Source organism: Phascolarctos cinereus, unplaced genomic scaffold, assembly GCF_003287225.1.
Source record: "Phascolarctos cinereus isolate Bilbo 61053 unplaced genomic scaffold, phaCin_HiC Scaffold_2;HRSCAF=192, whole genome shotgun sequence".
Classification (NCBI taxonomy): domain Eukaryota; kingdom Metazoa; phylum Chordata; class Mammalia; order Diprotodontia; family Phascolarctidae; genus Phascolarctos; species Phascolarctos cinereus.
Genome location: NW_027555625.1, coordinates 183864580 through 183888870, shown reverse-complemented (window position 1 = coordinate 183888870; position 24291 = coordinate 183864580). Strand labels below are relative to the sequence as shown.

The 24291-nt window shown below is 37.0% G+C and overlaps 1 protein-coding gene across 4 annotated transcripts in view; it reads left to right on the top strand.

The window, feature by feature from the left end:
• ARHGEF10 (Rho guanine nucleotide exchange factor 10) overlaps window positions 1-24291 on the top strand; it is a 213484-nt gene that overhangs the window by 123813 nt on the left and 65380 nt on the right. For all 4 annotated transcript variants that reach the window (XM_078149742.1, XM_020973007.2, XM_020973005.2 and 1 more), the window contains one exon: window positions 1899-2080. In XM_078149742.1, the coding sequence (XP_078005868.1) occupies window positions 1899-2080 (182 nt within the window). The remainder of the gene's footprint in view (window positions 1-1898; window positions 2081-24291) is intronic.

Here is a 24291-nt window from a genome sequence, read left to right as displayed (position 1 = left end):
CCCAGCCTCCTACTCAGTGAGCTCCAGTCGTTCTTATTACCACTAGTACCAAATAGTATCAACATCTAGTATCTTCTGACATGTAAATCTCTTCAGAATTTGCCTCTTCATTTCCTGTCATCTTCTGCTTCACTCTCAACTTTATTTGCCAACTAATCTGGGCTACTTTCAGTTCCTGGAATGTAATACCCTCTGTTCTTGCCTTTGCACTGACTATCCATCCCCTCATGCCTAGAATACTGTGCTCAATCACCTCTGCTTCTTAGCTTCTTTCAGCCTTTTCTGGTCTCTTCCTCACCTCCAGTTGCTAATGCCTTCCCTTTCAGATTAGTTTCCTTCTACTCTGTATATATCTGTAGGAACTAATTCAAATCAAGTCAATTCAACAAAAATTTATTAAGTATCCACCATGTGCTAGACACTCTGAAGATGTAAATAAGAAAAAGAAAGGCAACCTCTGTCCTCAAGGAGCTTACCATCTAATTGGGGAAGACCACATACAAAAGGAGCCAAAAGGGGGTGTGTGAGAGAACCAGGAGGTACATGGGGAAGGGTGATCTTGTTAATTGCAGTTGGAACTGAGTAGAGCAGATGAAAAGTGGAGTGAGCTGCAAATCCAGTTCCTGCCCTCTACAAAGGAAGGCTGAGGGAGATGGAAAGATGCTGAGTATTAAAAGTGCTCAGCTTATCCTGGGAGGAGCATCATGTTCCTTAGAGTTGAAACCAACTACAACTGCAGATGGAGAGTGAAATGATTTATTGGCAATTTACATGCCATCTCCCGCATTAGCATGAAAACTCCTTGAGGGCAGGGATTTTTGTTTGTTTATTATTTACTTTCTTTGTAGATCTAACCTTAGCCTAGTATTTGACATATAGTAAGCATTTAATAAATCCTTTTGGGCTGACTGATTGATATGGGTGATGAGCCAGCAAAGAAGACATATACTGACTCTAGGATCTTGGGCAAGTCACTTAAAAACCTCTCTGAGCCTCAGTTTCCTCCTCTATAAAAGGGTAGTGGTGCACTTTGTAAATCTCACACTGTAATATAAAATGTCCCAAAAGTCTTAGTGCTGTTTTAAGCTTTAATAGCTATTAAATATGTATTAGAAACATTATTAATATTAACACTAGCAAGTAATATATATATTAATAACAGCTATTGAATATATATGTGTATATATATATCAATATATATGTGTATATATATATATATATATATATATATATATCTCAATATATATATCAACAACATTATTATAGAAAAAGAGCATTCGATTCAGAGCCAGAGAACATGGCTTGAATATCAGTTCTGCTATTTTTTTTTTAACCTGGGTGATTTCAGACAGGTTACTTAACCTTTCTTGGACTCAGTTTCCTCATCAGTATAATTTGGACAGTGCACTTATTGGTCACTTAGATTTCTTTCCATTCAAAATCTACATAATCTTGTAATCTTATGATCATAAAAGAGTGATGGAGTTGATTTTTTGTTTTAAACTATCACTAAGATACATGTAAGAATTTTCTGACCAAATGGAATTTATTATCCTATAATTCTCTTTGAAATTCTTCAATATGATGGTCAGCACTGGGCCAGCTCATCCCTTTTAATAGATAATTAAACATTAAGTTGAGTACTGTAATGCTTTCTGAAGAAATGTATAATTTCACTATTATTCCTTCTGTTTTCTGACTCAGAGCTGGAAAGATTCCTCCACCCTCTAATGTTCTTGGAGCCCAAATACAGAACCAAATGGAGCCTGTTCCAAAGAAAGACAGAACCCCTATAATTTAACAGCTTAAACATCCCTTATTTGCATGTCCTCTGTGTCAGGAAATGCCATAAAACATATAATTAATAATATCTCATAAAACCATTCTCATTCTTTCAGTACTTCACATGAAAGCAGTGGGGCTTTATCAACCAGCCAAAGATATTTATTAAAATGGAGTGTTCCTCTTGGACATGTAGAAGTCATAGAATACAGCAGTGGTCAAGGCCAAGGAGAAAATAGCAGATACCCTCCAGCGCATTCCACTGAAAGCATTATTGTGGTCGCCAATGCTAAGCCTCGTAAGTGACAATCTTCATATTCTTCAAAACTTATAATACTTTTCTGTCCCCTAACATGATTAGACCTTCTTCTCCTTACCACCATATTCTTTACCTCCTGATATTGAATGCAACAATGTTTGTTTTCAAAATATTGTGTTTAGCATATAATAATGTGCCACTTGGTAAATATAGGCTAAGATGGCCTATTAAACCAGATATTCCCCTGTGCCTTGGCTTCTTTGTGATTTTAAGTTGAGTATTCTGGCCTTCTGAGAGCTGTGCTAACTCTCTTTTGTGTATGTGCTGATTGATGTTGTTGATTTATCTAATGGTGTAGGCATTTGCTCTATCTTGGAACATTCATTTAGCTTGACCTTTGATTCTTAAATGAATCTGTGGTCTCATCAGTATGGCTAAAAGTGTGGGCCTTTGTTTCAGGGAAAAATAAAAACTAAAAAAAAAAGATTTTAAAAATTTATTGTCTTTATATTGCTTAATTTCTCTTTGCATCACCCCCTCCTTCTCCTCGACAGCTATCCTTTAAAGAGAAAAGAGGAGGAAAAAAAATCATATCGAAACATCAAAATATCAAAAATTCTGATTCAGTGTTACACACTTCTTCCCCCACTCCCATCTACTCTATCAAGGAGGAAGGGAGAAAATATCTTTTCATACCTCATCTTTGAGACCAAGCTTCTTTTTTATAATTTCTCAACATTAATTTTTGTTTTGTGGTGATAGGTTTTTCCATTTACATTGTGATAGTCATTGTACATGTTATTATCTTGGTTCTGTTTATATCGCTTCAGTTCACTTTGATTTTTTTTGTGTATATCAGCAATTTAAAATTAAGCATGTTAATTCTTTGGTAGTTTGACACAGTCAATTCTGTAAATTAATTTAGGCAGTCTCTTTCTCTGTTTTGTTAATGTGTTTTCAGAGATATTAATTTTCTTCTGAGAACTGCTTGGCTATATCCCAAAAATTCTGAGATATCTCATTATCATTCTTTCACATAGTTGTTAATTATTTCTAAGTTTTGTTCTTAAATCTACTCATTATTTAGGATGTCATTATTAAATATGTATTTAGGTCTGTGTCATTTGATTATTTTTCCTCTATTAATCACTTTTTGACATTAAGGTTTGTAAAGGATTTCTGTCTTTTAAAGTTTTATGTATAATTTCTCTGTGCCCTCGTACATTCTGTGTGTGTGTGTGTGTGTGTGTGTGTGTATGTGTGTGTGTGGTGTCAAGAAATATTTATATTCCTTAATGTATCCATTCAGATTACCTATTGTTTTTCAAATTTAACTTTTTCCTCAGTAGTCTATTTACTTCTATAGTTTACTTTTTGTCTCTATTTCTGTTTGATTTATTTACCTTTGAAAAAGGAGCATTAAAGTCTCTCGTTCAAATCAAGAAGCATTTATTAAATACCTACTACTTCTAAGGCACTGGGGATATAACAGCAAAAGTAAAATAGTCTCTGCTCTCAAGGAACTTATATTCTAATGGTAGAGATAACATATACTTATGAGAGCATATAAAAGTATTAAAATGAATACAATTAAACTTCCCCTTTATGAATTTTGTCGATATGCATTTGGTGCATATAGTATTGATATTGTTTCCCATGCTGTCTGCATTCCCTGCTCATTTCATTTTCCACATTGCTTTATGTCCTCAGCAGCCTTGTCCCTATATGGGTACCCTTTTCTTTAACCCTCCCCGCTATTTTCCATCTTCCCATTATGTTTTTTTTTGCCTTCTCTTATTAGAATGTAAGCTCCTTGAGGGTAGAGACCATCTTGGTTATTTTTTTTTATGTATTTTTATCCCCAGCACTTACTGCAATGATAGAACATAGTAGGTGCTTAATAAATGGTCTGTCTGTCTACCTACCTGCCTACCGTATTTATCTCTCTTGGACATGTGAATTTTTATTTTTTCCTTTGTTTGACAGAACAATTACAACTCATGCTTTTCTGGAATCACCTGAGAGTATATTTTGTTCCATTTACTCATTTTCATTTTTTGTCTTTATTTTTGCATTTTTTTTTTGTATGCAGCATATTGTTGAGTTTTGTTTTCTTAATCATTCTGTCACTTTATTGCTGGCTTATTTCATTCACTCATATTGAGTGAACAAATTAAGTGTGATTACTGCTTATTAATATTTAAGGTTATTCTTGATAGGATTGGTTTTTTTTTCTCTATTTATTTTGTGTAGATTTTGGTAAACTTAAGCATTTAAGATTTTATTTTGATCCAATGTTTAGTTTTGCTCATACTACTTTGATGCTAATCTATTCCTATTGCCATCTCTCTGCCTCTATTCTTATTGTTTGAACTGCTTGAAATAGGGACCACCTCAGCTGGACTCTGAAACATACTCCTGGGAGGTATCTTGTACTGACTATACACAGTAACATGGGCTGGTGAAGAATGCATGAGTGGGAGCTTTAAATATTTAAGTAATCAATGTTATTTTATGAGGTTTTTTTCCTTAGATGGTAGTTCAGCCATTTTGGAAATTTATCTTGTGGAAGCACCTTTAAATTTGACACATATTTCCATTTTGGGGGGTGGGAGGGACTCAGGTTATGCAAAGAAATGACTAGACTGAACAACAGCAAAACTTGCCGATTCCTTTTATGATATCTCACATTGATGAGATCTTGTATCCATCAAAATAACAAAATGCTACTAAATAAAAACCAGTTCTATCCTTTATTCTTGATTTTTTCCCTTTGCTCCTAAATCTGGGCCTCACTGCCTACAGTGGATAGGATGTAACTGTGTAAAGTCTTTGCATTCATAATAAGCTCAACTTCTTCCATTCTGCCTCTTGGATATTTTTTTGTTTTTGATCAGTCATTTTTTAGTCATGTCTTGAATTCTGACTTTGCTGAATGAAAGGTTGGCTCTCCACCCAAAACACTACACTGCCTCTCTTCTGTTCATTTATTTACAAAGCCAAACCATCCACTTTTAAACCAAGATAGATGTTTTCATCTTAGTTGTTGTTTGGTGAAAAAAATTACCTCATCATAGCAAAATGTGAACTCTCTCAGCTATCGTGTATCAGAGACAGAGATTGAGACATTTTTAGTTGGAATTCTACTTAGGGAAAAGACTCATGACTTGAACGCTTTTTGCGGAAAGTTTTAAAAATTTGGATTCTTTGGAAATTTAGGTAATAATTCTTTTCGGATGATTTAATATTGTGGATTTTAAAAAGGTTTTGTTTATACACTAACTGAAGTTGCCTAGTTATTTTCAAGATAAAACATAAAGAGACCTTAAGTTTGAGTAATTATTCATTGAAATCAGGATTCAAATAATTTTGATTTTCTAAGAAAATGACACTCATGTATCATATAAGTATTGCCTCATTCAATCTTCTTAACTGGTAATGGATCTATGACTTCATACAGAGATTTCCTTATACTGATATGCCCATGTGTACTAAGTATACATGGGTTTTGGAGAAGAGATGAGCCTTTTTCTTTTCTTCCTTATTTCCTCTATCTCTTCACTACCTTTTCTTTCACTGATAGTTTCCCAGATTTCTTTTTACTATTAATGATGACTGTTTTTCTTATTGTATTTGATCTGTTGAAAAGACAGCATTTTTATTATACTTGTCTGGATAAAACTTTGCAGAATAAGTGACATTTTCTCCTTATATAAAGGAGGATTAGTCTTTAGCTAATTTGGGATGACTCATCTATCCTTTGAAGAGTGATAGGTAGGCATCTAAAAATGGAAAAATAATTTTTTTTAAATAAAGAAAATTCAATTCAATTCAATAAACATTTATTAAGTGCTAACTATGGGCCATACACTGTGCTAAGCTCTGAGAATACAAATAAGAAAAACAGTCCCTACCCTCAACGAGCTTAGCGATTTAATGGGGGGGAGACCACACAAAAGGAAGCAGGAAAGTAGGGGATTTCAGTATAGAGAACACCAAGGGGGTCACCAGCATTTCAAGTTCAGAATAAAAAATCTGAAGAAATGGGAAAGGAAAAGATTTAAGACAAAAATAACTTTGTCACCTATAGATCACACATTCCAAAAAGCATAGTATAAGGGGTGGCTAGTTTTAAAGTGGGACACTAGTAACAAGGGAATAGGAAGCAGGGGGACCTAATTACATTTAATTGATAATCAGGGGTTCAGAATCACTGAGATGAGGAAGGTATGACCAGGTGGGAGTTTGTTAATCATTGAGGAGTAAGTTCAGGTAGGTTATCAATATTCAACCCCACTTATGGGGTCTAGCCTCTGGGAGGAGTCCTCTCAAGAACTTAGGATAAGGGAACAAGTGTGGGGAGCTGATGGAATGGCCTTTTTGCCCTTCTCCTATAGGTAGGCCAGGCCAGGAGACCAGCGAAGAAAGTATGTTGGAATAGAATCTCTTTCAGTTTTTACAGTCAACTGTTGAGCGGTACAACATACCTAAAGAGGAGTGTGCTTGTATTACATTGATTGGGATGAAATGGTGGGAAGAAGCTGGAAGCAGAGAAGGCCATCTCCTTATAGTTAAGTGGCCTTTTAGAACCGCACTGAATATACTTGCGTTTCAAGTGATAGTGTATTAAAATGTAGGGATTGTTCTGAAGCACTATTTCTTCTCCCTTTTGATATTAGTTTATTTCTTTCTTTTGGTTGCCATGGGAACAAATGTAGGTGTGAGTTTTCCGGGTGTTTTCCACTATCTCCCTGTAATAGCTTTTATAGTTCTGTTTTGTTTTTCAAATTAGGAACAATGTGGTAAACAATTTGGTAAAATGATACCAAATGTGGCCTTATAAAAAGCAGTCAGTAGTTCAACTTCCAGTTTAGAAATAAGAAATGGAAGAAAGGGGAGTTGTTTTGAGTACACCAGTATTCGTGTAGATAGAAATTATCATCATCATCATCATCATCATAGGGATAGGGAATGGATTTGTGATTCTATTGGTTTAGGGAACTTTCAGATGAGAAAAGTCTGTCCACCAAACTCTCTAGAGTGACACCTCAGTAACTGTTCATAGTATTAGAGAGTTGTCAAGAGTACGGAATTAGATGACCTGCTCAGGGTCACATAACCAATATGTGGTAGAAGCAGCACTTGAAATAGGTCTTCTTGGTTCCAGAGACAGCTCTCTATCTGCTACACCATGCCACTTCTTTATCATAATGAAGGCTGAATTTATAGTTTAGAATTGTGAGAATAAAATGAGATGATATATGGAAAGCACTTTGTCTTTGATTCTCATAACAAACCCGTGAGGTAGATACCACAGGCAACATTGTGACCATTTTATAGGGAAAGAAACTGAAACTTGGAGATATAAGATTACTTGTCCATGAGTTCCTATATTAGAAATGGGATTCATCCCAAGACTCTTCTGATTTCAAATCAAAGTTTCTATATGAGCATAGTGGTATATTGATATACCCCCTTACATACAAATGGAAACAAAATATATAAATACAAATATGTATAGAGCATGTGTTCAAGTGGATTATTAACCAGGTAAGCAAAGTTAGAAGAAAAGGCTTTCATTTTTAATTGATAAGAAAATGTTTCTTTATAAGGGATTAACATTTCCATTGAGCCCATCCTTGAGATTTTTTCCGATATTAATAATGTCTCCTTAATTGTTGTTGTTCAGTCATTTCAGTTGTGTCAGACTCTTTTATCCTCCATTTGGGGCTTTCTTGGTAAAGTTACTGGTGTGGTTTGCCATTTCCTTCTTCAGTGCATTTTACAAGATGAAGAAACTGAGGCAAACAGGATTAAGTGACTTGCCCAAGGTACCACAGCTTGGAAGCATCTGAACTCAGGAAGATGAGTCTTCCTGACTTCAAGCCCAGAGCTCTATCTACTGTGCCACCTAGCTGCCATGCAATTTTCTTGATGGCTTGTATATTTTCCTTGGCCTGAGTACAAGTTGGCCCATTGAGACCACATTTTGGATGACTGATGGCTTCAGGCCAATTTCAGAGTACCTGGGTTGAATCCTAGATCTGGTCTTTTAAAATGGGGAGTTATAAGTCCTTGGAAGAGAAATGGTGCAAATTCAGGAGGGGGGAGACAAACTTGGACCTTATTCCCTGGAGGTCAAGGCTGCACATTTACTAATCTCCTCTAGGAAACCATATGGCTTTTGGAGTAGAGAAATTGGATAGCCAATTCCTGAGCCCAGCCTCCTAGAAAGAAGAAGAGGAGTTTCTGAGCTAAGGAGAGGAATTCTGGAACTTACAGAGATCCATAATAGAAGAGCAGTGGGATAGTCACAGTGTGGGAGAGAAAACTCACTTTTGAGTTATGTGGGCTGGGCAGGTTCAAGGGAATTGGATAGACTCTCTGACAAGCTTTAGATCTTTCCCACAGTAGAGGGGCCTCAGCTACAGTGTAGTTCTGTAATTATGGACAACTTCCATGCTGGAAGGGGTCAACTTTCTAGCAACCACAAGATTTTTCCCATTTCAGGGGGCCTCAATAGGGCAGTCTCTGAGGAAAATGGAGGCCCACTAGAGTGGGAATAAGTGTTGTTTTGATTATTCTGGGGTTCTGATGTGAGTCTTTTGTACATTTTTGTTTTCTGTCAGGTTAAATAAAACTTGTCATGTCTTGTTCATCCAATTGCTCACACAGGTACAGAGAGCCCTTTTACCTTTTCTAAGGGAATTATGTACGCAAGCTATAGTCTTATATTCCCTTATATTAGGACTTCCGAGACTGAACTTAATTTCATATAAACTTAGAATCTTCAGTTTTGTGTCATGAGTTACATATATCTATTGAATGTGTCAGTATTATTGTCATTTTTAATATAGTTACAGAATTTTGGATTTGTTTGTTTTACATTTCTTGATATATGAGCTTGAATGTGTAACATTAAGATGAATGTTTAATATATCATTTAATATGTTATAGTATATTTAATGTTGGTCAGTTTTATTGGTCATAATCTGTCCTTTTTTCTTTTCCTCCATTCTTAAAAGATGAGGTTATCTTCTTCCTTGTCAAAGCTAAAACAATTAACTTGCCCATCATAGGTACTTAATTAATATTTCTCAAATTTAATTTTGAGATAATCCTTCCATTGCTGAGTCTATTCTTTCCCACCTTCCTTCCTCTTATCTTTAATGTCCTCCTCCCCTTTGGGTCCTTCTCTGATTACAAACATATTCCAGTTTTCCTAAGGCTAAAAATACTTACCTTTGACCGACTCCCAACTCAAACTATTGTCCTACTTCTCTTTTCCATTTCCAGATATTCAAGAAAGTAGTATAAACACATTGCTTCTTCTTCCTTAGAACCCACTCTCTCCTCAAACTCTTTACAATCTGGCTTCCATCCCTACCACAAGTACTGAACTTCCTGTCTCCAAGGTCACCAATGATATATATATATATATATTGGCCTTTTTTTGGTGAGGCAGTCAGGGTTAAATGACTTGCCCAGGGTCACACAGCTAGTAAGTGTCATGTGTCTGAGGTCAGATTTGAACTCAGGTCCTCCTAACTCCAAGGCCAGAACTCTATCCGCTGCACCACCTGCTGCCCTATCAATGATTCTTGTTTGCAGACCTATTGTTCACTTTCTGTTCTCATGCTCCATATCTTTTCTGTAGCACTTGGCACCATTGACCTTCCCTTTATTGATGCTAATATCTTTCTTTAGGTTCCCTAATACTGTCCTCTTCTGGGTCTCCTACTTCAATGACCACTTGTTCCTACCTTCCTACCCACTCTTCCTGGTTCATGGGATTATAAAATTTAGAGGTAGAAGGGACTATCAAGCTCATTTAGTCTAGATTTTTGTTTTGTTTTAAACAGTGAAGTGACCTGCCCAAATCCATATAGGTAGTAAGCAGTTGAACCAGAATTCAAACTCATGTCTTCTCACCCTGTTCTTCCTCCTTCTCCTCCATAAGTGTGAGTGGAAAGCCCTAAGACTCTATCCTTGGAACTTTTCACCCTATATTCTTGGAAATCCCATTCATTTTCATGGCTTCCTGAATCTCTGTTCTTACAGCTAACCTTTCCTACATAATCTTGAGTGACCCTCATGTGCCAGTCCAACTCATGTTTTTGTTTTTCCTTTGTTACCTTGGGGTAATATGGAGTGGTGGAAAAAGTGATTGATTTAGAATTAAAGACCCCAAATTCAAGTCACAGCTGAGGTTTCTTACTACTTGCATAACATTGAATAAATGAATTAACCGCTTTGGGCCCCAGTTTCCTCATTGGTAAAATGAGGAGGTTATAATAAATTGAGCTCTGAGGTCCCTTCAAACTCTAGAGCTATGATCTTATGATCCTGTTACTTTCAAATTTGGACCCCATTCCCTATATCTTCAGATGGAGATTGCCATTACCCCTTCCCCAGGCTTTGCCTCATCACTAGCTTGGGTTGGTGTGCTCTTGGGCCAGAGTATGGTATCTCTGTCATGACTGAAGGTAATCTCTTCACTCAGTCTAAGTTTGTGAGATAATTCACTTTGCATCAACAAGAATTTTTAAAAATACCTATTAAATACAAGGAAGGCCTTACTTGAATTCTTTAACTGCCCTGTATTAATACCTTCCCCTTTGTTTTTTCTATGTCACAATAGTTTTTCTTTTTCTACAAAAGCCAAAACATATATGACCAAAACTATATAAAGCTCTCAAGTCTATTTTTATCTAATCAGAAGGAAGCAATTTTCCACTAAACTTTTAAATTGCCTTAATTCAATGAACTTTCAAATTGGGAACTTACTTTACAGAAACCTCTTTAGTTGTTAGCTTCAATTACAAATTTGGCTAAAGCATTTACTACCTAGAACAATTTTGATAAATCTTAAGGTTTTTGTAAAAAAAAAGAAAACTTTTCTTAAAAACAACCAACACTTTTACATGTAACTGGGGAAAATAAATCCTAAAGAAAAAAGAAATAAAACAATACTTTTTAAGGTTTTTATTCCTTCTCAGCTATATTAAATTCCAAATGTTAATAGCCATATCAAATTTTATGGAAATAGACCATGACTAATAAAGATTAAGACTTGTTTGAAAGTTTATGACTTTCTTGGAAAAGTTAGGAGTTTGGAGAACAACAGATGTCCAATCAGGAAGGTATAATGAGAATAATAAAATTCATTGATTCTGTCAGTCGATAAGCATTTTTTAAAAAGCATTTATTATGTGCCAAGTATAGTGTTAAGGACTGAGTATACAAAAATATGATCCCTGCCCTCAATGAGTTCACATTCTAATGTGGAAGACAACATGCCAAAAACAATTATACATACAAGATATACACAGTATAAATGGAAGGTTAAAAATTGATGCTAAAATTCAAACTTTATTTCCTTTCAGGGGTTGGGGATAGGAATAATATTAAAAGATTGCATTTCTTTGGGTTTTTCCATTACTGTTCCAGGAGGGGCAAAATTTATTTTTAAATATTTTAAAAATATTTTTAATACTTAGACCCAGCATTAGCACTTCTAGGGCTGTATCCCAAAGAGACCATAAAAATGGGAAAAGGACCCACATGTACAAAAATATTTATAGCAGCTCTTTCTGTTGTGGCAAAGAATTGGAAATTGAGGGGATGCCCATCAATTTGAAGAATGGCTGAACAAGTTGTGGTATTTGAATGTAATGGAATACTATTGTGCTGTAAGAAATGAGCAAGTGGATTTTAGAAAAATCTGGAAAGACTTGTGTGGACTGATGCTGAGTGAAGTGAGCAGAACCAGGAGAACGTTGTACATAGTAACAGCCACATTGTGTGATGACTAACTGATACACTTAGCTCTTCTCAGCAATTCAAGGACCTAAGACACCCCCAAAAATCTCATGATGGAAATGCTATCCATATCTAGAGAAAGAACTATGGAGTCTGAATGCAGATTGAAGCATATTATTTGCTCTTTTATTTTTTTTCTTCTGTTTTGTTTCTTTTTTCTTGTGGTTCCTCCTATTGGTTCTGATACTTCTTCACAACATGATTAATGTGAAAATATGTTTAATAGGAATGTATATGTAGAGCCTATATCAGATTGCATGCCGTCTTGGGGAGGGAGAAAATTTAAAACTCAAAAGTTTATGGAAATGAATGTTGACAACTAAAAATAAATTAATTAAAAATATTTTTAAATCGCAAAATATTCAAAGACTAAATAATGACAAAGGACAATGCAGAAAAAAATAAAATTAAAATTACTTTAAGATATGTAGGGTAGTAGTGAAGTAACACGGCACAGTGGATAGAAAGCAGCCCTCAGAGTCAGGAAGTCCTGGGTTCAGACTCTGCGTCTGATACTTATTAACTGTGTGACCCTGAGCAAGACAGCCTTTCAGTGTTCCCACAGAATTCTCCAAGGCTATCAGTTTACAGAAAAATTACTGGTCTGTCTTAGCAATTGGAATTTCCTGACCAGGGAATTTCATATGCTGATGAAATTACAGATCCAGACATCCCCTCATTCCCCTTCCCCCCAAAAAGTATGTATATACAGCTATCCCCCCCCCACACACACACACAGTTGGGGGAAGGAAAAGGAGAAAAAAGAGAGCATGAGTATCTAAAAGACAACCTGTAATTGTGATCATATCTGCAGAATGGAATCATTTGCAACTCAAAAAAAATTCATATCATTTATAAGAAAACTTATATTGTGTGTGTGTTTGGAATCAGGTCCTAGAATCAGGAATCTTAAGCTGTAGGAAATCAGAATAGCTGAACCTTTTGGTCACATTCAGTTCAAGTGCACTTCTGCTAAAATAGTCACCACATAATTCACGTCTGCTAACTGCTGATACTGGAATGCCTGTTCTATAGGCAACAAATTTCCCTTTATCCTAAATCCTTTAGTTTTCTACTCCCTTCTGTTTACCAACTATTACCAGCTGATAGCATTGAAATCTGCTTTCTGCCAATCACACAGGCTCCCTGGCTGCAACTGCACTCATTGCACTTAGCTCACTGGCCAAGGCATGGGAGGCAGGGGGTGTTGTATTACTCTGTGTACCCCATTGCTATTTCCAGGCCCTCTCCCTAGTTCCATTATTCACTAACTTCTCCTCTTTTGAAGTTCATGCGATTCATTTCTATCACACAATCAAAATCCTGGTAACTATTGCCTACAGATCTCCAGGTCATTTCCTTTCCTTCCTCAATAAGTTCAGTATACGGCTCATAATTTTTTTTCTCTTCTTGAATTCCTGCCCTCATACTAAGGACCTTCAACATATCTATTGACTCTTCTTAACACTTAGTTCCTCAACCTACTTGCTTCTCATGACCTACTCCTTCACTTCACCTCAGCCACACAGAAAGACGGCAATACCCTTGATCTTGCCATCACTAACAAATGTACTGCTACCTCCATGTATGATAATTCTAAAATCGCCTTATCCAACTATAAGCTTTTGACTTTTCATCTTCCCTTAAGGAGCCTTACTCTCCATCCACACCTCCAATCCCTTGACTCCTAAATTATCTCCCAGGCCATCTCCCTTGCAGTAGTAACTCTTTTTTTTATTTTCTTCATGTTGGCTTTTTGGTAAATCAACTCAACTTTACACTGGCTTCTTCTCTTGAGTCTCTAGTCCTGTTATTTTGCCAGTTGCCTGCTAAGCCTCAGCCTTGGATCACTCCCACTATTTATTGCTTTCTCTCCTACACATGTTGCAGAACAAAGTTGGAGGAAATTATTTAACCCTTTTGACTGGTGTCCACTACAAATTTGTTAAATAACCTTGACTGGTCCTTCACTGCTGCTAGACAATCCTACTATACCTGCTTTATCAACTCACTATCCCACTCTCCACAGCAGCTCTTCCAAACTTTTTCATCCCTCCGCAAATCTTGTTTCCCACTCCTGCACCCTCTTAGCTGAGAACTTTGCCTTCTATTTTACAGAAAAATTGAGACTGTTCACTATGAGCTCTCTCTTATCTTCTCTTCTTCATTTCGTATCACTCATGCTTTCTGACATCATCTCCTCCTTCACTCTGTCTTGGATAATGAGTTGGCTTTACTCCTTTGTAAAGCTAACTTTTCTAAATGCTCAAGCCATCCCCTTACATCCCCTATCCTTCAACAGATTACCTATTCTATCGCATATTTTCAACTTCTCCTTTTCTACTGGCTCATTCCTACTGACAACAGACATACCCTTGTGTTCCTTATTCTGAACAAACCCTTACTTGGGCCTTCCATCCTTGCTATCATCCTATATCTCTTCTGCCTTTTGTGGGCAAACTCCTTGAAAAGATTATCTACAGCAGATCCCTCCACTTTCTTTCCTTTCACTTTCTTCTTAATCTCCTATAATCAGGCTTCTATTCAATCATTCCACCAGAACTGTTCTCTCCAAATTTACCAGTGGTCTCTTAGTTGCCATATCCATTGGCCTTTTCTCAATCCTTGTTCTCCTTGACCTCTCTGCAAACTTTGACATTGTTGATCACTCTCTCTTCTTAATACTCTCAGTTTTGGGGCCACCACTCTCTCCTGGTTCTCCTCCTACTTATCTGACTGTTCTTTCTTAGTCTCCTTTGCTGGATCCTCGTCATGATCATGCCCTCTAACTGTAGACATCCTAGCGGGTTCTGTCCTAGGCTGTCTGAGTTTCTCAGCTGTGCTGCTTATGAAATGTGTCACCATGGGGAAGCAACTTCAGAATCACAGATTTAGAGCTGGAAGGAACTACAGGTACATGTAATCCAACACACCTGAAAGCAATCTGGTGCTAATCTAGCCTTTGTTTGAAGACTCACTTCTTGAAGCAGCACATTTTGCTTTTAGACAGTGCTTATCATTAGAAAGTTTTTCCTACCACCAGACCTGAATTTGTCTCCTGGAAACTTCAACATTGCTTCTGGTTCTGCCTTCTGGGGCCAAACAAAAGAAATCCAATCCCTGTTCTATATGACAATGCTTCACGTACTTAAAGACAGACATCACATCCCTCCTTTAGTTCCTTCAACCGTTTCTCAGATAACATGTCTCAAGATCCTTCAGTCTCCTGGTTACTCATTTTTGAGCTCTTGCCTATTTGTCAACATTCTTCTTACACTCTGGTGTCCCAAAGTGAACATAATATTCCAAATGTGGTCTGACTCTGTCAGAGTATAGACAATCTCTCCCATCCTTAATGCATACCAAGATTGAATAAGGCAACTAAAGTACCCAGTGGACAGAGAGCTACCTGAGTTCAAATCCAGCCTCACCTCTGTCTACCTCAATTTCTACATCTATAAAATGGGGATAATAATAGCATCTACCTCTCAGAGTACTAGTAAGGATCAGATGACAAAATATTTTTAAACTGCTTTGCAAAATCTAAAATACTGTATAAATGCTGTTACAATAATAATAGTAATTATTATTATCACTACAAATCTATCACATCACACTGCTCATTCCTATGAAGGATCATTTTTGGACAGTTTCTTCTTGCTGGGCCTTGGTTTCCTCATCTGTCATATGACATTTGTGACAAAAATATGACTCTGGAAGTATACACTTATTCAAAAAGAACAGGAAGACTAAAAGGCCAGAACAGTGGGAATAGCAGGGGATGAACAGAGCAGCATTGTTTATTAAGAAGCATAATAATGCGGGCAACCAGAATAAGAAAGCACAGTATAGAATATTTGGTTGATGGTCAAGAGAGACAAAAATAGAAGCTCATTATCACGGATGTATATTATAAATTGGTGAGATGGAAAAAATAGCCAAGATCAGGAAACACATCCCAAGTTTGTCACAGAGGCATGATGCAATAGTAACTTCATTTGTTTCAAAATCTGTTAGAACTCTGTTCAGTGCAAAATAGTTGACATTTTGTTAATTTTCATTAATGATTAGTCAGTTGATAAGCATTTAATGTACTCTCCAGGTGCTGAGCACCAAGATGGGTGCTGGGGTAACAAATACAGAAGTGAGACAGTCCTTGTTCACTAGAATCCTACATTCTAAATGGGAAATAGTATTCACAAAGGGGAGTGGTGGCCAGAAAAGGAACTTTTATCCTAGGTAGTGTCAGGGATAATATTAATGGTAATTACATCCTTTGAAAAGTTGAAAAACCAACAAGGGGAACTTATTATTTTACTAAAGTTTCCTTTGACAAGGAGAATAATTTTTGGACTGGAAAGAACAGAATAAAATTGGCTATTAGGTATTTGGTTTTTTGTTGTTTTTTTCAGTCGTGTCTGACTCTTCATGACCCATTTTTGGGGTTTTCTTGGCAGAGATACTGGCGTGGTTTGCCATTTCCTTCTGCAGTTCATTTTACAGATGAGGAAATGAGGCAAACAGGGTTAAGTGACTTACCCAGGGTCACATAACTAATAAGTGTCTGAGGCTGGGTTTGAACTCATGAAGAGGAGTCTTCCTGATTCCAAGCCCAGTGCTCTATCCACTGCACCACCTAGCTGCCCCAGGGATTTGGTGCCCAAATAATAATGGAGATAATAATAGAGTGCTATGGTAGTCTTGATAAGTTCAAATCAGCCAACACTGAAAAGTATATCTCTATGGTCATTCCAACTCTGATATGCTATAACCCGATCGCATCACAATGTGAAGAGATAAGTTTTTTGCTGTTGTTTTTATCAGTTAGTGCAACCATGATTCTTTTGACTCTGCTAAAGTCTGCTTTACAGCTTTGTGTGATATGTTGGTGAATCCGAGCTCTTGAAACCTAGGCCAGCAGACTGGCCTAATCTCTAGCCTCCCAAGCTAGTAGGGCTTTGACTTTGATCCTTTTGTTAACTTTTGGTTATCTTTTATCTGGGGTCAGCCTACATAACTACATAAATATGAGAGACTCATTCTTAGGTTGGCTTTGGAGTAATGCATTATTTTAGTTATAACAACTCGAAAAGTCTGTTGAGCTGTAGAGGAACTGGAGTCTGGATTGTCAGAGGGAATTCTCAACTGAAGAACTCGGGGATCCTTTAAGTAAAACTCTTACAATCAATTTGTCAATCAACAAACATTTATTAAGTTTATCATTGCTAGACACTATGCTGATCCTGAAGATAAAAACCAGGGGAAACAACACATACACACACACACACACACACACACACACACACACATACACACACATACCCCATACACACGTACATACATATAAATATGTACATACAGAAATATAAAATCATCTTGAAGGAACACCACTAGCAGTTAGGGGTGGGAGGTGTGCGATGTCAGGAAAAGCCCTATGTATTTCGTACTTGAGCTATAGTTTGAAAGAAATTAGGGCTTCCAAAAGGCAGAAGTGATGAGGAAGGGCATTCCAGTAATTACACTTCTTTTTATTCCATTTAATTATCTCTACATACCAAACTAACTCTTTCTTCCTTATTTTTTCCTGTCTTAGAGCTTTGTGAATATAGAGTACTGTCATGTACTTATATCTTCCAAACATTAGTTGATGCCAATATTATCATTCTCAATAGAATTTTAATTATCTTTATAAATGATTCCAGAAACTTTACAAATATGTTGGGTGATACTATTAGGATACTCAAACAGTAGAATGAAATGTTAAGAATCTTAGATAAACAATGGCAAAGTTTGTTAAAATTTCTAAAGCAAGTTCATTAGACCAGTAAACAAATGGGTAGCAGTATCCTGAGGTGGCAGTTCTTAAAAGTAGCCTGAAAAGAATATCAGGAAGTATATTTTGAGGAAGCATTGAAATTTTAATTTGGACAAGGCAAGGAGGATGACAGCAGTAGGTAACTTAACAGGCCTTTTCCATTTCTTATTTTTATGATTGACACAATCAATAAAGGATATGTAGCAGGGAGATTAAGACAGTTCTGTTAGAGTTGGAAGCAAATTGCCACTTCATAGTTGGAAAAGCATATGACTGACAAAAAAAGATATAATGAAAAGAATGAGATTGTCATTCACCTCTTTTCCTTTTTTGATGCCATTAACTAGTATATGCAGGGAAGAGTGAGAGATTGGGCCTCATTCCATTCCTATATCAAGGAGTTCTCAAACATGTAGAGCTATTTCTAAGTATGCATATTTTAAAATTCTATAAATGGAAATTTTTTTTCTTCTTTAACGAAATTTGATCAGAAGTCAAAATTGACTTCTATAAAAACTCCATTTTGGAATATTTAAATGGTGCTTTTGTGAAAGTATTATTTGTTTGCTTCTTGTTGGTGGTCATATTGTGCACTATTATTTATAGCTATATTTGTTCATAGATTATTTGTTATAAATTAATTTTTTTTTATATTTTATCTTCCTTATTTCCAAAAATATTGATCCTCTGTGTGCTCCCTAGAGAGCCATCCCTTGTAATAAGGAATGAAAAAAGAAAGAGGAAAAAGGCATTTCAGCCAAACTAAACATACTAGCTGAGTCTAGCAGTAGATGCAATATTGCATATCCATAATACCCCATCTTTGCAAAAAAGGAAGGAAGATGCATTTTAAAAGTTTTTTTTCGAGGACAAATTGTACAGAGTTCAGTTTAATTTTTTTGTTCTTTCCATTATCAGTGTGGCAATAATTGTATATATTGTTTTTCTAATCATTTTCTTCATTTTCCATCAGTTCATATAAGCCTTCCCATGGTTATCTGTCTTCCTCCTATACATTGTTTCTCATAGGACAATAACGTTTTATTACACAGTTTATTTTACAAGTAAAATAAAAGCATCACTTTTCATCCACAATATGACTTGTTACAGTTACTTCCATGTTAGCTTCATTTCTTTTTTTAAGGCAATTGAGGTTAAGTGACTTGCCCAGAATTGCACAGCTAATAAGTTCTTTTTTTTTTTTAAAGGAGGTGTTTTATTCAGTAAGCTTTTGGACTTCCTTTTGCATTTGGCCAATTTTGCTTTTTAGGGCATTCTTCTCCTCATTGGCTTTTTGGACCGCTTTTGCCATTTGGGTTAGGCTATTTTTTAAGGGGTTATTTTCTTCGGTATTTTTTTGGGTCTCCTTTAGCAAACTGTTTACTTGTTTGTCATGATTTTCTTGCATCACTCTCATTTCTCTTCCCAGTTTTCCCTCTACTTCCCTTACGTGCTTCTCAAAATCCCTTTTAAGCTATTCCAAGGCCTGGGACTGATTCATATTTTTTTATGGAGATTTTGGATGTAGGAGCTTTGACTTTGTTTCTTCTTCTGGTTGTATGTTTTCACCTTCTTTGTTACCAAAGAAAGATTCTGTGGTCTGACTTTTTTTGTGCCTTTGTTCATGATCCCAGCCAATTACTTGAGTTTTAAACTCTTTGTTAAGGCAGGGGTCTGCTTCCAGTGTGGAGAATGTATTGTCCCAAGCTTTGGGGGTTTTGTGTAGCTGTTTTCAGAAATACTTCTAGGGACCTGTAAATTTTTAGTTCTTCCAAGGTGGTATGATAAGAGGCAAGATGTTTACTCCTTTTCTGGCCTGTGCTCTATGAGTGCTCTTTTCTGCTGTGGAACAGTGAGGAGGATTCTCTCTTAACCAAAGCACAAGTTCCACTACGCCAGCACTCCTTCTCCTCCTCCTCGCTCCAGGACCACCTCCCAGAACTGTAACCCAGATCCAGGCATAGGCAAAGCAAAAGAATCCTACCTCAGCACCAGCAGAGAGATCCCTGCAATCCCCCTGTGATCAGCCACTTGATTCCTTCTCAGTCCGGAAGCTCTGGAAGCAGCCACCACCCCAGGGCCAAGGTCAGGGACTGGGACTGGGACCAAGCTTCCCTCTCACAGCAGTCACAGACTTTTCCCACTGACATTCTAAGTTGTTTTTGGTATTTGTGGGTTGAGAAGTCTGGAAACTTCCACAGCTGCCTGTGATTCAGTCTTCTAAGGCCTGCTTCAGATTCACTGAGGCCTGTTTTGCCTGCGCCCCTCTTCCAGCCTGGCGCAATATACCTTTCTGATCAACTGTCCAGGCTGTCTTGGGTTGTAAATTTGCTTCACTCTGTCTTTTTGTGGGTTCTGCTGCTTCAGAATGTTTTCAGAGCCATTTTTTATGAGTATTTGGAGGGGTTTGGGGGAGAGCTCAAGTAAGTCACTGCTTTTACTCTGCCACTTCCCATTTTAGCTTCATTGCCAAGATACGTCTATGATAGCTTCATTTATTAGGATACCATGTTGACACTTAACTATACCATATATAATGGCTTTAAAATAAGTAGTATTGCCTGACTTTTGTAGAGCACAGAGCTATGGGATGAAAGATGAATGAAGGAAGACCAGGGCCTCCCTTAAGTCCTATGATAAGAACTGTCAGTTTCATTTGCAAATAAATGGGAACCACACTCTCTGGTTCTAAGAAGAGGAGTAAAAATGGCTGGAAGGAAAAAAGATCGCAGTAGACAAAACGTGAATGGGTTGGAACTATGAAATAAGGACAGAAAAGTAGATCTGAAAAAGAATTAAATAGGAGCCTTTGTTCTTCGTAATTATTGTTTCTTCACATTTAACATGTCCAGACTTTGGTATATGGGTAATTTTCCTCCTCCCACAACAAGGCCTGCCAGTTCCTTCTCCACTTTTTTTTTCAGTGTTATCATCTCGTCTTTTGCTCTTTCTTTATTCCTCCCACTCTCATTTATCTCTCATCCTTGCAAGCTGTTTTCTGGCCCTGAAATGCATTACAAAAACCTTAAGAGATGCCTTAGAAACTTCTGACTCTTTCTTTAGGAAACCTGGTTCTCCTGGCAAAAACAAGGTGGCCTGATTTTATTTGTCTCCATGTACTATGTTTTAGGAATCTTAAATATTTGTTTTCACTTACATAGGCATAGTTGTTATTGATATACAGACTAAAGCCCTCTGGGTTGTTTGCAACAGGAAAGTTCTTTTTTTCAGGGCTAGATCATTGGATTTTTAAGCAAAGTGCTAAAGTAACCATGGAAACAATAACTCTGTGTGTGTGTGTGTGTGTGTGTGTGTGTGTGTGCACGCGCCCGCACGCCCACATGCGTGCGCTAAGGATTGAGAAAGCAGAAATGGAGTGACCTTTGCAACGGGGATGTCCCTGTAAGAATTTCCTAGTCATGATGGAATGTGCCATTTGCAATGCAGCACTACCAAATCAATCCTGATATTTGACTTTAATGAACTTTCAGAACATGTAATGTGAGGATGGCCAAAAGGATTGATTTACAAATACCTATCAGATAACATAGATACAAATTAAAAATTAATCGAAGCTGATAGAACAACAGATTTCTTATTCAGAAAGTGGAATTTTAAAGACTTTTGATTCTCTGCCATCCTTTTGCAAATTACGTGGAGGTGCCCTCATTTTACTAGGTTATGCCTCTTTTTTACAAGGACTGTGTAGTGTCAGATAACTTTAAAATGGTTTGATTCCCCTAAAACTCTTCTTTTGAGAAAGCAAATAAGGCACGTAAGCTTTAAGACAAATCAGTTAGTCATTCAACAAGCCAGATAATGTGCCAAACCCTGGGTATACAAAGAAAAAAAAATCTAGTCCCTGTTCTCAAGAAGCTCACTCTCCTGTAAGGGAGATAAAATGCAGAAGACTATGTAAAAACAATCTAGACAGTGGATCAATTGAAGCTAATCTCAGAAGTAAGGCACCAGCATTAAGGGAGGCAAGTTAAGGCTTCCTGTAGAGGGTAGGATTTTAGCTGCAATTGAAGGAATCCAGCACGCTGAAATGAGGAGGGAGAGAATTCCGTAAGTGGAAGACAGCTAGAAAATGCTCCTAACAGCAAGGAGACCAGTGTCACTGCATCATAGAGTACATGAAGGTGAGTAAGATGTCAGATGACAGGAAGGATATAACAGGACCAGGTTAAGAAGGGCTCTGAATGCCAGACAATTTTATATTTGATCCTGGAGATGATAGGGAGCCACTGGAATTTATCGAGTAGAAGTGTGACATGGTCACACTTGCACTTTGGAAAGATCCATTTGACAGCTAAGTAGAGTCTTGACTGGAGTAGGGAGACACTTGTAGCAGGGAGACCAACCAGCAGGCTGGTGCAATAGTCCAGACATAAAGTGATGAAGGCCTACACTAGGGTAGTGGCACTGTCAGAGAAGAGAAGGGCGTATATGAGAAAGATGTTACAGAGGTAGAATTGACGGGACTTGGGAAATAGATTGGAACCTGGGGGAGAAAGTGAGGCATCAAGGATAACACTCAAGTTGTGAGCCTGGGTGATCAGGAGGATGGCAGTAACCTTAGAAGTACTAGAAAAATTATCTATCGGTATGGGAGGAAAGATGATAAGTTCAGTTTTGGACATGTTGAGTTAAAGATGTCTATGGAATATGTAGTTCAAAATGTCTAATTGGTTGTTGGAAATACAAGTCTGAATGGTAGGGTTAGATAAGTAGATTTGGGAATCATCAGCACAGAGATGATGATTGAATCATAGGAGTTGATGAGATCACCATAGAGAGGGAAAAGGGAAGAGGGCCTAAGACAGAATCCTGGGGGACAAACACTGTTAGTATATCCCCAGCACATAGAGTAGTGTTTGACAAATAGTATGTGCTTAATTAGTGATTGATTATTGGATAGAATTATCAAGCTGCAGAGTTAGATCTGCTGTGTAAGGAATATGAACCTGTCTTATCCTCATGAAAGAATCCTTATTTTTTGTGCTTATATTCCTTTTCCTTCATTCTTTCTAGAATAATTGTGAGTACAAAATGTGGCAGAGAGCAGAAATGAATCAGTCATGTTTATTCAAAGTTCTGCCTCTATCAGCCTAGGCAACCTTGAATAAATTACTTTGTCTCAGCTACTTCTATCTATACCTTCATTCTATGTTAATTCTAGGAATGTGATAGGGATTATTTATTGAGTTTTGAAGTATAGCCATATATTCAAAAATTCTCTACATGAGGAAAAGGCTTATAATAATATAGACATTGAATTCAGAGCTCCCTGCTTCTCAGCCACGTCTATCCAAAAAAAGCTGCTATTATGCAAATGTATCCAGGATGAGGGACTAAGTCCACAAGGCAGTCTGTTCCATTTTAGTACAGTTTTAATTATTAGTTTGAGGGCCTAATAGGTTAATCCTAACTCCTCTGTAACAAATTTTGAAATGTTTGAAAATGGAGCATGTTCCTCCTAAGTCCTCTTCTCCAGGCTAACCATTTTCACTCCCTAAAATCAATATATGTAGAACATGTTTTTGATTCTCCTTACCACCCTGAGAGTTATCTAAATAGTTCCAGTTTATTAATGCTCTTATTTGTTGTGGCCCTCAAGGTTGAACACAATATACTGTATAATATCTCACCAGGGCAAAATACAGTGGGATTTTCACCTCCCTATTTTGGACATTATATTTTTTTAATGCAGCTTAAAGTAACAAGAGTTATTGTTGTTGTTGTTTTTATTTTTGGATGCTATATCATAATGTTGACTCATACTGCACTTATAGTTATGCTCCGGACATGAGTACTGAGCTTGCATATGACTTATTTGCGTGAAAATTGCAGCTTTTTAAAGACCTTTCATATATTAAGATGTGTCATACTAAATTCTTCAGGGACTTAATTGATGACAAATGTTACTTCAGGATAACATAAGGAAGGAACTACCACAGAGAGATTTGTGGTGAATAATTTTCCAGCCGTCACCTTCAAGATCAGTGTTTATCTTCTGAGATTTTCTTTGGTCCCTGGGTAAGATTTTTTTTTCTGCTTAGTTTAACATGATGCTTACTCACAAAGTTAGTGGGAGGAAGAGCTAGCTGCCTTCACACTCAGGCATAAATGTCAGATTCTTGGCCTGTCCAACTTTTCAGCAACACTAAAAAGCTGGCAGTTCCTTTAAGATCATTCTTGACATCATAGCCTAGAGAAAATTTTGGAAAACTTAGGACTGTATTCTTCCATGTTGGACTGATTCTTTCAAAATCATTTTTTCCACATTATACCCTTGTTTATGTGCAATGAATGTATTGGTTTGATATGGATTCTTAAAGGGATGCAATCAGTATTGCAAAACCAATACATCCTGGCTCTATTACTGATTTAATGTGGCAAATCACTTCTAATTTCTAAGCCACAATTTATTTCCCTGAAAAATGAGGGAGTTGTCTGTACTAATGATTTTTAAGAGCTTTTCTAGTTCTAATTTCCTTCCTTCCTTCCTTCCTTCCTTCCTTCCTTCCTTCCTTCCTTCCTTCCTTCCTTCCTTCCTTCCTTCCTTCCTTCCTACCTTCCTTTCTTTCTCCTTTCCTTCCTTCCTAAATCT